The sequence below is a fragment of the Pagrus major genome, chromosome 7 (genome assembly GCF_040436345.1).
Source record: "Pagrus major chromosome 7, Pma_NU_1.0".
Lineage (NCBI taxonomy): Eukaryota > Metazoa > Chordata > Actinopteri > Spariformes > Sparidae > Pagrus > Pagrus major.
The window spans coordinates 29,957,571-29,976,453 of record NC_133221.1 but is presented as its reverse complement, the minus strand read 5'-3'; the positions used below and the strand labels follow the sequence as shown (position 1 = coordinate 29,976,453).

The following is an 18,883-nucleotide window of genomic DNA, read 5'->3' as shown; positions in this document are numbered from 1 at the left end:
CATTAGCTCAGCCCTGTTCCTGGTGTTTTCCACTCATTCCCAAGTCATCTGTTGAGTTTCCCTGATCCTGCTGTTGTGTTTGTCTGTTCCTTGTGCTGTCCTCATCAACTTCATCCATTGATTGTCCTGCCTGCCGTCTGCTGCATTTGGGTCCAGCATGACAGAATGCTGTCATGCATGTGGGCAACCACTCTAGTAGTTTCATAGTTTTTGTTCAGTATTCTATCAGTGAGGTTCATCTGCATTCTCAGTTTTATTGTCCAGTGCAGGAAAAGCTTAATTAATGTTCAACAGTTGCAATTTTTACGCCATGATCCCATAGCCTGGCCGCCCTTGTGCAACCTGACAGTGAGCAAAATCAAGGCAAGTTTATTTAAATAACACCGTTCAGACACAAGGTAGAACCAAAACTTTACCGGGTCGTAAATATACACTAAAAATAAGACATGAACCTTTTAAAACTTCATTTAGAACACAATTAAAACAAAAGCAAGCAAATACTTTCAGATTAAAAAGAGGTTATGTCTCTAGTTTATTGGAAAGTTACAGTAAACAGTAATGTTTTAAGCCCAGATTTAAATGAGCTGACAGTTTTAGCAGACCTCAGGTATTCAGATCAAATCAAATCAATTGTATTTATATAGCCCAAAATCACAATCACATTGCCTCAGTGGGCTTTACAATCTGTACAGTGAACGACACCCTCTGTAGTTAGACCCTCGATTCGAGTGAGGAAAAACTTGCCATGTTGAGAAAAAAACCCTTTTAACAGGGAAAAAAAAGATGGAAGAAACCTCAGGAAGAGCTGTGGAGGAGGATCCCTCTCCCAGGACAGACAGACATGCATAAGATGTTGCATGTGCAGAACAGAACAACAAAATCACAGTTTACAAATTACATTGACAGAATATCTGATACAAATTATAATATATATGAAGTGTGCGGATCCAGGAGACGACTGAGCAGGCCGAGGCATCGCCAAAAGGTGCCCGGGTCACACGACCTCCTCTCCACCGTGGTGACCTGGAAGAGGGCAGGCCACACAAGAAAATTAGCAGTAAAAAAGAAAAGATCAGAGTGAAGAGGCTTCAAATTTGACAGAAATACAGATATAAGGAGATAGTAAAACAGAGGAGAATGATCCAGCGGAGCCCAGGGTATGACCATCCAGATCCGTCAATATTACAAGCTTGTTTTACAGGAGGGGAGCATAGAAACTAAAAGTGGTTTCACCCTGCTTGGGTTTGATCCTGACAACACTGAGCAGACAAGTAATAGATTTTAAAATCAATTCTTTGACACACAGGAAGCCAGTGCAGTAATTTAAGGACCGGTGGAGTGTGAGGAGTCTGGCAGCAGCATTCTGGAGGAGCTGCAGTTTTTTTCTTCAAAAACCTGCAAAGACACCATGACAAGTCTAGCCGGCTGAAAATGAATTCATAAAAAAAGTTTCTTCTGTATCTTAATTCTTGCTATGATTTTAAGGTGGTAGTAGGCTGATTGTGTAATTGTCCTTCTGTGACTGTAGACATTCAGGTCAGAGTCCATAATGACACCAAGATTTCCACCTTGATTTGTAGATTTTAGTGTCATAGATTTGACGTAAGCACTGACTTTTAATCTTTCTTGTTTGGAGCCAAACCATTTTTTTTTCAGTTTCTTCAGTGTTCAGTTGTAGGAAGTTCTGTGAAGCTTGAGCATTTGGACTTAAATAGAAAAGGTTCAGGAATAGACCCTTGAGGAACTCCACATGTGGTTTTTGTTCCCTCAGATTCACGATAACCAATTGACATAAAGTAGTCCCGATTTTATTTTTAAGTATGATTTGAACCAATTCAATGCATTGTCAAAAAGTCCCACCGACTTCCCAAGTCTGTCGATCAGTATTTTATGGTCAACTGCAGCCCCATTCACATTGCCCTTTGAGTGCAGGAATCATGCGCCGATTCTCTGCCTCATCGTCTGTGTGAAAGTTACAGATATGGACAGGGGGGACAGTTCCGCTGTGGCTCTGATCCGCCTCCAGAGGAAGTATCAGAACCGCAGCAGAGGCGAGACGGCGTCTGTGTGAATGGAAAAGCCAGAAGTACGGATCAGGGGTGTGTCGGTCTGATGGTGTTCACAGTCTGACAACTAAACAGATCAGACATAATAAAAGATATATAAAATCAAATAAAAGAGAAATGACCCACACTCTTCGTCACATTTCTGCCTGAAAAACAGCATCTGTCCCCGCCAGCAGAGCCAGATGGCTCCTGCAGTTGAATGGTGGTGATTATGTAACGCGATTCCAAGCAAAAAAAGTTTAACTCACCATGTGTTTGTCGCCCTCCACTATTGTGTTGTTGTAGTTACTGTCTCTGGCAACTTGCATTGAAAAAAATCACCTCGACTGTGAGCTCTCCTGACCGAGAGTTCAGTGAACTTTCCCCCAGAAAACAGCATCCCTCTCTGCGAGTGAAAGCCAGACAGGGTCCTGTTTACTGATGGTGATTATGTAATTATGTCATTTAGAACAAAACAGGTAACGTTGTCATTTTCCAGGATGCATGGTGGGTCAGGATCTCAATGACAACACATTATAACAGCATCCATATGATTATAAACAGTCAGTGGGTGTGTGAGCAAACAAAGGCGGTGTAAAGGCAAGCCTTCGTTGTGATGAAAATGCCACAGAGTCTCTCTATGAAAAGGGTTTGTGTCAAATGCTGAGATCCAACAATACCAAAACCCAATTTTTTTTCTGTCACTGCTCAGACGAGTCTCATTAAATTATTATTATTATTATTATTATTATTATTATTATTATTACACTATTTGTAATCCCACAATGGGGAAATTCTCTTTTCCACTCACATTACACACACATGCACACACACACACAGTGTATAGAGGAGATGAGTGAAGGGGCTGCCACATGCACGACGCCCAATGAGCAGTGTTAGGGGTCGGTGCCTTGCTCAAGGGTACCTCGGCAATACCCAGGATGTGAACTAGCATTCTCCATTACTAGTCCACATCACACTAAACTTTAAAACTTTAATAAGTGCAGTCTCTGTGCTGTGGTGTGGTTTAAATCAAGACTAAAAGGATTCAAGAAATTGTTTTGCCAGTAAACAGAAACTGATGAACAGAGGTAAGGGACCATCTCAAAAAAAGGTCAGGATTCAAGCTATGTGCTTGTGAGCAAATCAAAATCAGCGTCATATGAGGAACTAGTGGCAGCCGATAATGGGGTTTAGATGTGACAACCAGTGAAAGAACAGACTATTCATTTGAAAACAACAATGGCGGCTCCTCAAGAGGTTAGCATTGATGCTGCTATAGCATCAGTTATATCAGAACTTTAGAGTTTATTTAAGCATTAAGGGGCGTTTTACAATGGAAAACATGTTCTCGATCTTCTCCCTGCTGGCTTTGGTAAGTTTGAATTACTAACTGGATCTGCTGGTGGTAGCACTCTCCTAATATGTCACATGATCTGTTGATCTGATTGGTTAGAGTTAACCCATGGCAGACAATGATAGACAAATGGTTTGTCAAGTATATTTGACAGTGCCTGCCCTTTTCTAAGGACGAGTTTTCCACATGGTTCTGTCTAACAAACCATCTGGTGCATCAGGTAAGTGGAGAGAGAGGGTGAGTCAGAGGCACTGCGAGAGGTGAAGGCAACAATTTCCTGTTGTTCTTTTGAAAAGAAGTGAGTGATTGTAGTTTGGCCCACTCAGCAGCCGTGGATTTGACAAACCGGTGAAGGACAGTAAGGTACTTATAAACCCTTGGTGCCAAAATCTGAGTCAGAAATCACACTTTGTTCTTGAAATCATAAGTCAGTCAAATCTGAGGACATCATTCTGTTTGCTGATTGCAAATACATGTAAAATCATTTTTAAAAAAAAAGATCCTTCTTATTACTCCAGAACTTCATGTTTCTGTGTTTTATTCAGCATCAGAGTCATCCAGTGACAGTTGTCTGTATACATACATGTGTACATTTCAAACAGGAGCTTTGAATAAATAGTTCAGCATTCTTTTAATGGTGTCAGTTTGCCTCTGTCTCAGTTCTGTGTGAGGAGGGTCACAGTGTCAGACTGAAAATCTCTGATTTAGCTACATGTTTAAGATCTAATGTTATTTTGCATATTACGTTGATGACTAAACCTGTACATATGAGGAGTATGACTGATTGTAAAAAAAGATTTAACACAAAAATTGAGCAGTAGAGAAGACTTCAAACTATTAATTTTTACAGACCACACTGCAAATACAGATATGAACATAAACTGACACAGCCAAGAATTAGAGAGTGGACCATTTGGAATTAATTGCATTTATTTATTATTACAATATTGCCTGATCTTCATTTAAGTTATAACAATGAAGAAAATCAATCTGGTTTAACTAATAACACACACATTTTTGTGCTCATTATTAGAACAAAATGTAGGTGAACCTCAACACTAATCACCTGATCAAAAGCTTATTTCAGTCAATAATTCGCAAGCTTGGTTTCCATTAACTGTAATGAGTTTGGAGCTCACTTCTAAAAATGATTAAAACGTTTTTTGAGTTCGCTTTTGACGTTGAGGAAGCCATTGCTCTCCAAAAAACATTGCTAAAGTTTGCCAAAGAGAATTTGGACACTCCACAACACTGATGGGAGAATGAGAGAAAAACTAAGTTGGAGCCGTTTGGGAGGAAAACAGGAATACAAATGATGTAAGAAAGACGCAATATATTGTCATGAAAACAGGATCCAAACGCTTAAATGGGGGGATGGTGAATTATGATGTCAGGCTGTTTTGAGCCTGGAATACTTGCATTCATTGAGGGGAGCATGAATTTGCATGTTTACCATGATATCTTAGAAGGAAATGTCAGGGTGTCAGTCCATCAGCTGAAGCTCACTGGAGGTTGGGCAGCCCAATGGCCAGAATAAATATTGGGAATGTATGTTTCTGCAAACCATGGATACATTGGAACTTTACATTTCTTTATGTTGCTACTTTGTTTCTTTTTGTTTAAACTGTGTTTATGGTCTGGTTAGGATTAGGCACAAAAAACACTTGGTTAGGGTTAGGAAAAGATCTTTTTTTAAAAAAAACAAAAAACAACAACCTGTTTGAGCTGCGGTTGCTGGCTTTGCAACCTTCTCACCTTGCTCTAAATCCACCACCATCCCCTTCGCCCCCCAACACGGTCGGTCAGTAGTCAGGTCTACATGTAATGTGACATGATATGACGTGTTCAAATGTCCATATGGTATATATGACAAATACAAAATTTAATGTATGAGCGGTTCGCAGAAAAAATCCATATTTCATTCTGGTGACTGGGCTCTGGTTGGGTTATGCAACAGGACAAGAAACCCAACACACTGGAATGAATTTACCTCAAAAGTCAACCCAGGTCAAAGCTCTGACTTCAACCCAACAGATATTCTGTGGATAGACCTGAAGCATGCCATCCACAGCAGACATCAAGAACCTGGTGGAACTAAAACAAGGAGGAATGCTCAAAAATTCTCTTTGACAGGTGTTCAGCAGATCCAGAGGCATTTGATTGATGTCACTGCTGCCAGAGGAGGATCAACCACATAATAAATCTGCCAATTTACTTACTCTTTCCATAATAGAACTGTGAATGTTTATTGGATGTCTTCAATAAATACATAAACAATTAATTGCTTCTAGTTTACTAGTGTACAAATGTTACTGTGATTGTGTTTACCTGTGAATTTCATGAAAGTCAAACCACAGTTTATGTCCTGATGAAGCAGAAAACCAGGTCATCCCAAAGGGTTCACTCTCTTCTTCTTGGTACTGTATCTACAACTTCACTACCAGTCATGAGTCTTCAGGCTTCAGTGGAAAATACATCAACATCATTTCCCTGGTGATATGCTGGGACAGGTTATACATAAACATTGTCACTGGGTTGTTAAGCATGCTTGGATGGTGCCACAAGAACTCAATGACTTTTCAGTCAAACACACAAGATGTCATTATTCTCTTTATTCTGATGTCCTCACTACATATCTACATGTGTGGTGTTTCCTAAGGCCTGATTCTTTAGTGAAGACACTACTGATGGAGACAGTTTTCATCATTTGGACTCTTTTCTTTCAGCCTAGTGGGAAGGAAATGTCCAAACTTGATGTCAGTTAGTTTGTGATGAGTTTTTTTCTTTTTTCCCAGAACCTCACGAGACTTCCCAGTTTTATTTCTATCTATATTCTGAAGGTGTTCTGCTCTCTGCTCGCTGTTCTTCAGGCTCTCTGTCGAAGCCTTTGACTCATTTATGTCAACAAATGTAATTTTAAGCCTGGCTTTTTTAAATGTCTTATTTATTATTTTAATTTAAAAAATGAATTAAAAAAAGAGACAATGCCTCATTTGCACATTTAGAAAAGTTGTAATACAAAAAAATAATTGTCTTAATGTCAGTAATCAGCTGGGAAAGTCTGATAGTGATCTCTAGTAAATAAATATTTTATCCCTAAACATTCGCAATATAATCATTTGAACATTATGAACAAATTGCAAATAAGCCTTTTCACTCTGCATCAATTTGATCTTTGTTGTGAATATTGTCTCTCATCTGTCTCTTGATATTTTTGGCTTTTTCTCGGCTTCTGAATGCTGTCTCTTCTCCCTTGTGTCCAGGAGTGGTGGTCATAGCCTTTGTGGTCTGCTGGCTGCCCTATCACGCTCGCCGCCTCATGTTTTGCTACATCTCTGACTGGTCCGAGTGAGTAACGATTCTTTTCAGCTTCTCATGCGAGAGAACCTCCAGTGGCTTATTTGCTCATTTGAATTCTGCAGAAATACTCCAATGCTGCATATAGACTGCACACACATAGACCTCCACATGCACGATCATTTACACACATGCACACACATTGGCTATAGCCGTCATTTAGAGGGTCATCAGTTAAGAGCGTCCGACAAAGAGGAGGAGGACAGATACATCTTTCTGATTAGATTCCATTCATTTAACATTCTTATCTTCTCTCTCTCTCTCTCTCTGTCTGTCTCTCTCTCTCTGTCCCTCTGTCTCTCTCTCTAGCGATTAGCCCTTTCAAACTACATATCGTTTCATTGATTAAATCAAACAGACACCATTTCAGTAAATGGATGTTAGCTCTAGATTTAGTTAGTAAATGTGGGAATGGAGATTCATACATCTTCTGTAAACACACTGTCTATTCAGTCATACACACAAACCACAGGGTGTGTGTGCCAGCTGACAGCAGATACTCTACCAGAGTTGGTTACATTTTATGCAAAAATGTCAACATATTTTAAATGTGTTATTGATAACATTCAGCCACTAAATGTGTCATTCCATCTCCCCTTTCACTGCATTCACGTCACAACACCGCTGTTGTTTCAATCATCTGCCCCCTCAAGTGGTTGCCAGTCTGTTGCACTAGCTAACGTTGCTAACACACGCTAAATGTTAAAGTTGGTAACGCGAGCTAGCTTATGATAATGCTGCTCATGCTAGCCAATGGTAATGTTGCTAATGCTAGTAAGGGTTAATGTTGCTAATGCAAGCTTTTTACCATTAATGTTGCTAATGCTCACAAGCAACATTAAGGCAGGTCAGTATACTGGGTGCATTTTCCCCACAAACTACCAAGACTCTTGATGCAGACGTAACACAGATACTAACAACGCTGTACTATTGGCTGACCTAACCTTATTAAAAGTTGCAACCAAGTGTCAGAATTCTTACGTAGAACTTAACAAAACCATCATTTTGGACCCAACAAAAAATGTTAAAATGATCAATTTACAATCATAATAATGTTTTTAAGGAAAATAGATGCTTTGATTCTGCACTTTTCTTACGTGTATGTGTGTTATTTTAAATTTAAAAAAAAAAAAAACATACTAAAAATATTATCCATGTGATCTTTAATTTCTTATTCCCTGTTCCAAAGGCTCATTATATATTACATCCTGATTTTTTAACAGGCATCTGTAGAACGTGGCAGTAGTTAATTACAATACAGCTGAGAACATGACTGCCATAAATACTGATAAAAGCAAATTCATTAAGAATTAAAGGTTTGGTTTCAGTCACAAACAGACTGTCATGTTTATAGAGCTGGCCCCCATTTGCTGCGTTCCATCCAAAAATAAGTACAGGCCCACAGGATGCTGCTTCGGTCTCACATGCCCTCTACTGTCTACTGCGTCGCTGTCTCTCTCCATCCTCTGTCTCAATAAATGTCTGACGAAATTGATAGCTAAGGACAGGCAAGCAGAGAGATTAATCTGGAAATCCTTTCCCACTGACTTTGACTGAGCGACCACATTTCATTACTCAGAACATTAAAGGGGCTCTGTGGAGATTCTGTGCTGTAAGCCAACCGATAGTTAATGTTAGTGGACTCCATGTTTAAACTAACATTAGCCACTGTTGCTCTTTGTTAGTGAGGCAGAGAGGCACTGAGACAAGCTCCTCCAGAATGTGCATGAAGTCTCACCTCCTTGAACTGGCGTGGAAAATTCTTCACAAAGAAATCCACAGTCCAGCAGCATTAAACAGCTAACACAAATCATCCACAGGCTTGTATAGGCAACCGAGAGAGACGGGGAAGGTCTCATTTTTCACATCACGTTACAATCCGCTCACATATGGTGTAAATGTTAAATACATGTAAATTGCTACAAAGTTACACAGAGTCCCTTTAATATGTCCAAAATTACACTAATTTATATCTGACATGTAAAACCTGAATAACGCTGTCCTGTCACATTGCAGAAGAGTCGCCCTGTTTAATGACGGCCATGTTAATGCTGTATCCTGTGGGTCTTTTGGGGTCCTGTAGAAAAAAAAACCTACTGAGAGAATAATAACTTTCTCAATAATGTCTCCACTGCAGGCAGGACTCAGAAGATACACATCAACAAACAGACACAGTATTAGCATATTCCACTTATTATAACTGCTACTCGTTCAAGCAGCATGTAGTTGCACAGTGTTGTGATACACTCAAGTGATTTCTTATGAATACGTAATGGAACTAATTGTAACTGATTTGAGCAATATGGGTTTTGTTGCCTCCCAGGTGCACCGGAAACTGGAGCTCAAAAAACTTTTTCACAGTGTAATTTAAAGCAAACAAAAATTGCTGGCTCCTTCCTCGGAAAAATAGAAAATTGCAGATGTTCAGCTGAACACAAACAGAAGCCAATAATAGACTGAGGATAGTTAGAGAAGCTTTGATCTACTGCACAGGCAGATAAGCAATATGTTTGAGCTCTTCCTCAGGCAGCGATGGAGAGGAAGAGAGGGAACCCTAGAAATATGAAACATGACATGGTCTTAGCCGAGGAACGTTCTAATTACAAAACAATATTACAGCCTCCCTGTCGCTTCTGTTCATTCATGCATATCAAAAGCATAAAAATTAAATTCTGTCTTTACAATCATTTTTACTTTGAATGTTTGAAACAGCTATTGCTCATTTATCTCCAATGAGCTCTCTTATCTGACTGTAGTGCAACAAAGTGGAGCTGATATTTAAATCCACTATAATGACACTGCAGCTGTTGTGCACATTGTTCCATTTTTCAAAAGAGGATAAAATACTTTATTAAAATTGTGGGAACAGAGTCTGAGCCTCAGGCTGGACATTTGTAGAGATTGACTGACATTTGGAGACACTCCTGACCACGAATGTGTCATAAGAACTGGATACCGGACTGCAAAGATGGTGCCCATTGACTTGAATGAAAATTGCTCAGCCAGTGCAAAAAGCCAAAAGGTTTTCCTCCTTATTGGTTTGCTTACGTGTCGTGTGTCTACACAGGTGGTGTAGTGTGGACATTAGCAGAGCAGCAGCAGTAGCTTCAGTCCTCTGTCTGTGTCACAGGATGCATTCAGGCACAATACTGAGTGTAGGTCATGAAACGTTTGGGTGGCGCTTAGAGCTTAAAGAAGTGCTTTTTGGATTTTTTGTGCGTGTAAAAGGTCTGCAAAGTGAAAAAGCCCACGCCAAAGGGAGTTACTCCCTCCCACAGAACTGCTCCTGCACTGCCTGAAACGCCTGGTTTGGAGTCGAGCCTTTACTTCTGTGCATCATATATATATATATATATATATATATATATATATATATATATATATATATATATATATATATATACACATATATACACTCCAGTCAGTCAGCAGACATAAAGTTGCTACTGTGATGTAGAGAAATTTAAAACATTATATTTGAAATAAAAGATGGTTACAAAATAATAACTTAGCACTCTGAAACGTCCTGCTCCAGTCTTGGTTGCAAAGGTGGTTGTCGGGCCTGGACTAGGAAGGAGGACTCAGGAGCAGATTTAGAGCAATTTGAGCAGGCTTTTATTGTGAAATTTGATTTCTTCACTTGAACTCTTAACAAGGTGACAAATAAATAGGCTATAAATCACAATCTAATCTGCAGGCTGAGAAAACAAGAAACAAGACTACAACTAACTTGAGGCAAAACGACCTCAAAGAAAAGGAATAATGAAACAGAAAATCACTCCTGAGGAGGCAAAGAAAAGGGCTGAGAACTAAACTACTCTGGCACATACGGCTATAAAAAACTTGTAACAAAAAATCACTCCAATCGGAGGAAAAGGAAAAGGCTATAAACAAAACTACTCTTTCGACTGACTATGAAAACGAATGAAACAAAAGAGGACAAGACACCCTTCACCGCGGTGTGACAGTGGTTCAGTTTGTTCTGCCTGTGTTTCGATATCAGAATTGGGCTCATACATGTACAGTTGTACCACAGCCATGGTTACAAAAAGAGAATGAGAAAAGGGATGCTGCAGCAATGCACCATATGAGAATGTGTTTTTTGAAAATTTAAGTATGTAAAGCTATTCTACTAGGACCTCCAAATAAAAGTATGAACCTGAAAATAAGCATAAAATGACCTCTTTAAAGCAACATTATGTAACTTTTCTACCTTAAAATAACAGCTTCAAAATCATTTTGATGGTACAGTGTGTTGTAATAGGGTGAATGGTGTCTGTTTGGTGAAGTTACTGCAGTTGGTACTGCTCCTCTAATATCAGTGCAGACCGGCAGGGTGGGAGCACAGGTTGCTAATGTTAGCCTATAAAGCACTGCTAACGTTATTATTTTATTTGATGACTTGAATTATAGTGTGAAGTTATGGATGAATTGGGAGGGCTATGCTTTTCTATCTCTACCAGATTAATAGTAAATGGCACTGTGAGAATACCAGGATTGTCACAGTAATGCAAGAGAATTCCCCACTGCAGAATACGTCATATTAGTCTGGTCGTAACGTAAACACCATCGATGTCAACTGATGACGTATGAAGGTCTTGAAGGGCTGTCCCATTTCATAGGGGGAGATTACGACCACTACCCCTTATAATTCTGTTCTAAGGGGCCAGGAGTTTACTCAAACGAGGGGTAGGGGTAAAAATTGGAGATGGATCGGGCCTAAAATTTACAGAGTGCTTTAATTGTTCACTTTAATGCACACTCACTGGCTTGCCTCGCCTTTCTGTTTCTCTCTCCCGATATGTGTGTGCTCCGTTGACTTTCTTTGTCAGCAGTTAGTTTTATAAAGTTGGCCAAAATAACACCTTGTGTTTTGGATTTTTTTCACCCTAATTCCTTTATCACAACAGCAGGTGAGCCGCGTGTTGAGGAAGCTTGTTGTCAATTGTGCAGCCTATCCAAACCAATTTGATACCAACTGATATCACAGCAACCAGGTACACTCAAAAGCTTTTAGAGCATAAGTGGGCCTACATGGTCACATCACGATCAATGTGTTAACAGGAGGCATATAATACAGAGAACATCTCTGCCTCTGTGTTTCTCTGCAGAGTATGTCCTAACGTCAGTAGAGGGAGGGGTAGAGGGGATTAAGAAGTAAAAGTAAAAGATTATAAAATAGGTCTCCAAATATAATTGTGTGGCCATTAATGGAGAAACGCCTGTGAGCTCGTTCAGGCGGACAAATCATCTATCATCTACCAAACGCACCCAGTCAATTTGGCAAAAAATCTCCCAACACTCCAGCTGCCTGTCACTGCCACTGCTGCCCTGCGTCAGTATTGCTGCGCGTTCTTTCAGCCCCACCACCATCCCAGCATCCACCTGTAGGCTCCGACTGGGGGGGTTCCAGATGTTTTGCTCATCACTTCCCAATGAGGTCGGAGCCTAGACGCCAATCTCTAACTGTGTTTTGCTTCTATAATAAACATTTCAAACGTGAGTTGTCTGACTGAAATATAGCTGGTTGACCTTCCTATGTAAAGTCTATGTGTGGGAAACACTGGTACATTCATATTATTAACACGAGTTATGTGCATAAAATGGGGAATTATTCAAATTGAAACTGTTGCGACTGAAACATGTGGCTGACAGGCCTCCTGCAAAGACAAACCGTTCTGTAGCGTTTGTTATCAACATGACCAAATGGTTACTCAGTCGGGGTCTTAGCTAGCTGTCAAGACTCATCAGAGAGCACAGTGAGGTGCGACTATCTTTCATCATCAGAGAGCAGTGAAAGAGGGGTGCTGTATTCTGTCCTCTACAAATGATCAGTACAAAAACCTGTAACTGCATCTGTTTACACAGACTGAGGCACCTCTGAGTACTGGACCAAAACAACAGCACATTTTCGAACATAGTGCACATCCCTCATCTTCTACGTTGTTAGTTAATATATTTTTGTTATTGTTTAAATTAATAATGGTAATTAACTGATAATTGATGAAACATTTCCATCCTCTCTAAACACACACTAGTCCTGGATCGTGTCACAGTATGTGTGTATAGAGTGGTCCCTAACAACAAATACTGAATACAAATCGCAGTGTCCATTTTCCTAACTCTTTCCTGCATGAAACTCTTGAATCCAGACAGGTAAAAACACAAGTTTTCAACGAAATAAGATGTTAGGAATACCTTTATCCAGATTTTTTCCTGTGCATTTTTTTCCTGTGACCTCTCCTGCCTATTAGGCCGATATTTCAAATCTGAAGACCATTAAGATTGCTGTTTATTAAAGCTTTTCAAGTGTAAATTATATCATAAGGTTAAATAAAACAGAAAATAAGGCAGATAAAATAGTCAGAATGTAACATCCACTTGATTGTGCAGAGGTTTTATTCAGTCACAGAAATAAATGTTCAAGAAAGATGTTTTCTGGTTTTCAAAGAATACGAGGATTTTACATTTATTTTCAGTGGTACTTGGTGCATATCCTGTTCGGTCTGTGTGTCATTCGTTCATTTGATATTCAGTTGAGAATCCAAAATCAGAAAATTAAAAAATTGTTATTTCATTATTTGTTTATGAATGTGATACAGAAAACAAATAACGCTTTGTTTTTCGTACTTTGGATTTTATGCTCAGATCAAAAATAGGAATTTTAAAAAATGCCCACGGGCCGAATTTGATTTTAATATTTAATTTCTCAGAAATCTGACCTGGCAGTTATTCATTATAGCTTTACTGATTCACACAGTAGGTCTGGCTCATGAACTGCTCTGTTAATGGCAGTTTATCCGTAGCTTTGCGGGTAAACACACTGGTCTCTTCGGCCTTTTCTCCCGGTCTTCTGCTGCTCCTCTGTTGGTCATTCATCCTCCTAAGCTGCTCATTGCTGCAACTGCGGTGTCTCTGGGCTTGTTGGGTAGAGCAGAAGGGCCGGATGGCGGAGCAGCTGCTCCTGCTTCTCATTTTCTGATTTTGGATTCTCATTCCCTCCTTTTTATGCTGCCATATCTCAAATTGAAAAAGAGATACAAAGACAATAATCAAATCAAATCAAATCAAATTGTGGACAAGGCTTTGGTGGTCCAACACCTGGTGATTGGGACATGGTACTCCATCTTAAAAATGACTCCCAAATATCTGTCCACTGTAGTGGACACCATGCTTGAAAGGGCTAAATCAGTGGTGTTGAAATACAAATATAATAGCATACAGAAATATAAATACAGCAAGAATGCGTTTCACATGATGTTCAGGGCATTTTGACTGAATTTTTTAAAATTAAATTCCAAGAAGCACCCCGTGCAGATAGATGTGGATTGGGATTAGGGGGCATCAGTCAGTGCTGCTTGCAGCAGTCTGTTAGCAGTCACGACCAGTCAAACATTTGGCTTTTCTCTCTTGGTAATAGCAGTCCTCTTTGATTAATTCACAACAGTGATATCCCTCCTCTGTGAATCTACCACAAAAGGGGAGACAGACCAATTTGCATGATGCACAGAATCACCAGATTTGAAATGCTGCACCTGTGGTCCACAATGTCCTGTGTTATTAGAATAAAAAATGTCAGTACTGGAGGGATTCCAATCAAATTTCTACCAGAGCAAAGACGAGCTCACGGCTCATGTGTCATCCTCCATTACGTAAACTCAGCCCACAGAATTACCTGAGTATATATAATGAAAAGGTCATGCTCAATACTATGCCTGTTGTCCCTTTCAATCCTCCTCTCATTCATCTTTAATGGTGTCCCTGTATGCAGACAGACACACACATCATTGACTTTCTGCACACTTCAGTGACCCTTGTCCACTACGAGAACAGAACAGATCAATACGCCAAATTCAGGTAACTGAGATGACACTGGGGAGTATCTACACTATGCGTTAGGACATATTGATGTGTTATGACTTTTAACCTTTTAGTTTGCCTTCACTGTCCATTGTTTGCTTGTGTGAAGTTGTCTTATCTTCTCTCCTCGTTTCTATGTTACGTAGCCTCCTATTTAGTAGAAATAAAATACTGTATGATCTTATAAGAGACTTGTTGATGGTTGAATCATCCCTAATCATCCCTCCCTGAGGAAAAAAAACACCAAAATCACATATACTGTATGTTCACTTGGAAACAATTTGCTCTGGTGCTCCACCAATATAACACAAGTCAAACTAAATATAAAACTGTTTTGATAAGAAATCAGCATACTGTTTATAATTGCTATTATAATTGTTTTTTCCATAAATTTGTGTTCTCCAGGTTTTGGTTCTGACTGATGGCACTGTAATATGATTGGTGTAATATCTGTGTTAGCAGACACTTAAGAATAACTTAATAAATCTATAAGTTGTAAAGTTAGAATAGTTTGTAACTAAAGTTGGCCTGTAAAGACGGACTAGTGAGTAGATGAGTCTCTGTGTTCGCTGTTTAATGTCCCCAACAACCTCTGTAGTCTCATTCAGACACTTGGTAGCAACTGCCTTTTTTGAGTCATGTAAGCACTTGATAATTATATGTAGGATATAAACTGATGTATGTTATTCCATAGAGCAAAACGTGAAAACATCTTAAGCTTGTATTAACCACAGACCTTATTTCAGGCATTTAATAAAAACCCATTAAAAAAACCCACTGACTTCCAGATGAGGGGAACTGGAAGTGCAAAAATGAAAACTTATTTCCAGGTTTTAGGACTCATTTCTGCAGCACTTTGATTGCTGGCTCATGGTGTGGTGGCTTTTTGAAAAGCGGGTCAGTAAATGCTGTTTATCAGTATTCGTAGGTTATACAATGTATGACGTGCTCCAGTCAGTGGCGCACCATTGAAGCTTACTGTGTGACTCCTAGTGCTGGCTTTCAAATGCCGGTCCACCCTGAGGCTCACAGCTTACATGCAGTTTCCATAAATGTATCCAAAACTGGTTTTATATACTCCTGAAAAACTGAAAAATATAACAGCTGCAGACTTGAAGCATGTGCTTTATATTTATTTAAAGAGTTGTAACCATTTCAGTATCTGCATTACGTTGACTTGCTTGATTTCTTATGCACTTATACTGTATGTTGTAGTCTCTTTCATTCTCCCCCTATCCTCCACTTGTTTCTTTCCTTACCATCTCTTTACCCCTCCCATCTCATATCCCATCTTATGTAATCTTTATATCCTTAATGGCCCCTCCTCTCCTGCTGTGTAGTTTAATCTCCCTTTTCCTCCTCCTCTCCGACAGCAACTAGAGGGACAGAGCCAAATAGGTTTAAGGCACTTGTATAGTGCAGAGCATACACTAACATTTTAAAAAGTGCATATAATGACTTCTGAAAGATAAAAGGATTTAATTTTTTATTTAATTCCTTATTGCATTGCTAATAAAAATGAATATGCTCCATTTTTTTTACAAAGGATCTAAGTCCAGCTGCAGTAAGGCTTTCTTTATGGTTCCCTTTATGCAGAGAAAAATCTCATTTTACATACCCTTAACAGCTGAAGATTAGATCTGTACCATATGGATTTCAAAGACCAATCTCTCTCTCAGTATGTGTCTCTTTAATTCCAGCACAGAAAATGTTTCTTCCTCCCTCCTTCTTTCTGTAGCTTTGACAATATTAATGAAACCAGAGGCTGGTTTGGAGCCCACACTACAAACTTGGAAAAACTTTTTCAATACTTGATCTTTTAATGACGTTGGAAGCATTAGTGGTAGCGGATCAGCAAGGCCTAAAATGAGCAGTGGCATCTAAAGAGAAGATTACTGGGTTAGTGTAATACACACACACAAACCATGGCTATTTGCCTCAAACAGCCAGAGTACTTAACTGAACATCAGCCATAAGCTAGCAGAGCAGGTAATGGCAAGCACCAAAGGTGTCTGTGTGTTTGAATGCAGGTCAACCTGTCACTGAACTCAGCACACAACAGAGACTTCAGTTCCAACTCAGCAGTCATTATTATGGTACATAATCACCCGACAATGGAGGTTACCTTGCAGGTCGCTGCTGCAGTCAGGTTGATAAATGGGAGTGAAGCTAAATCTACTTTTTAATCCCAAAAGTTTAAAAAGTAATTTATGAGCTCTCCTCCCTTCAGTAAAGAGCTCTGGATCAGAGATGTGACTCAGGGTGTTTACTCCTCGAGAAGGCCTGGCTCTGCACCCGACTCTCTCCCAGAGCTGGAACACCCACAACATTTGTCAAAGGCCCATGACACATGCAGATTTTTCATTAAAGTTGAATAGCTACAACTTGCGTAATTTGGTGAATGGTGGAAATTTTGCATATAAATGTAAATTTGCATCTGTTCATTGACTCATCGACGTACAAAAAATTTGCTTCCCATAACATTAGACTTCTGATATTTCAGCCATAGATTCAAACTTACACAAACTTCAATCAGTTAAAATATCAATTACTCTGCAGTAAGTTGGCAGACTAGACCTAACATATTTAACTGAACAACCACTATGTCTGCTAATAGGGGATAGAGTTGGAGGATAGCAGGCTAACAAGGGGGATGGCATCCCCCATCAAATCACCTAATGGTCACAATAGCACAATACCAGAGATATCTAGCTTGCTAAGTGACAGTAAACATACCAGGCAGCTTGGTCAGTTAACAGTTTATTAACTATTTGGTCAAGAGATGTATACCATTAACTCTCATAAATGTCTACAAGCTGTAACATAAATAGAATGGTGCAAAACAACTAATAATCTAAGTTAGCTTCCTCTGTATTGAACTATCCACCTCAGTTACTTTGCCACCATGAGAAAATCCTCTGATTGTGACAAATCCAGTAAAATGACTGTGCTCAGTATTTTGCTGTTTTAAATGCTGGTGTTAATGTGCCTTTAGTTTATTTATAAACAAAATATACCAAATATTTTAGATTTGTTGCATTGGGACAAAATTAGAGTATTCATAAAAGAAAAATATTGTGACAAAAATATAAAATTATAAAAACATATTGATACAATACAATGGTATATTATATGCTACATTTCTATATTTAACAAACAGGTTAACTCATAACACATAACAATGTCTCTCTGTCTTCTGTTTTCTCGCAGTAACTTGTATGACTTCTATCACTATTTCTACATGCTGACCAACGTCCTGTTCTACGTCAGCTCGGCCATCAATCCAATCCTCTACAACCTGGTGTCAGCCACCTACCGCCAGATCTTCTTCTCTACGCTACGTTACTTCTGCATGCCCTGCCGCCATACACCCAGGAGGCACCCCCACCCCCTGACCCGCCACTCCATTAGCATCTCTAGCAACCACACCCTCTCCACCAACATCATCAAAGAGACAGCGTACTGATCGGGCTGCAATGGAATACGCTTTCTCATACTATTAAGCTGCCACCTTGTGATTACCAGTCTAACTTCGTCACGGAAACTCTGGTACTGGTTTGGAGACTGTTAGCACAGACCAATCCAGCACTGGGGTAACCATCATTGTGATGTGGGGTCGAGTGCCCACTCTGAGACCACTGTGATTTCATTTCCAAATGCACATTTTATTATGTGTTAGTGTGTGATACGTCTTGATTCAATATACATGAGTTTGTGAAATAAAAAAAACTAAATATGAAGAAAGGAGGAAGGATGGACATAAACAGAGTGAAAGAACGTCTTTTAAAATGTTAACTGAAATGTAAATGTTTTATACAGTATACTTCAATGTTCTGTTTCAGTGTTTTTAAGCATCAACTTATAAGACTCCTTTCTCTATAAAAATATCCCTCTTGATAGTACTTTCATCACTATGAAATGTTCAGATGTAACCCTCTTTCTGCTATTTTGAATGAGCGTCTGTGGATAAACCTAGCTTTGCTGGTTGAAAAGAAGAGGTGTGAAGCGTAGGTGATTCTCTTTCTTGAAAGGTAGTGGCACTGACAGCTGTTCTTCTTGCATCATTACCTCTTTGTTCTCATGCCATTCTTGACTTTGTTACCAGCAGATGCAAAACTTTTGATGTTACAAAGGGTGAGTTTAGATAAAAGCGGGTTCTTGTCACATTGCTTTGACTCATAATAGACTTTTACAATGTGAAGCAAGTGTGTAGACATGATTGCAATTGATTATTTGAATTATTTGTACATGACAGTAGTGACCA

General features: G+C 39.3%; 1 protein-coding gene across 1 annotated transcript in view; it reads left to right on the top strand.

Annotated features, from left to right (window-relative positions):
• The window catches only part of ntsr1 (neurotensin receptor 1 (high affinity)), a 67,293-nt gene extending 48,906 nt beyond the window's left edge, over positions 1 to 18,387 (top strand). Inside the window, exons 3-4 of the mRNA XM_073469485.1 lie at positions 6,666 to 6,750; positions 17,830 to 18,387. Of these exons, the coding sequence (XP_073325586.1) occupies positions 6,666 to 6,750; positions 17,830 to 18,085 (341 nt within the window). The 3' untranslated portion in view covers positions 18,086 to 18,387. The remainder of the gene's footprint in view (positions 1 to 6,665; positions 6,751 to 17,829) is intronic.
• Positions 18,388 to 18,883: the final 496 nt, after the last annotated feature.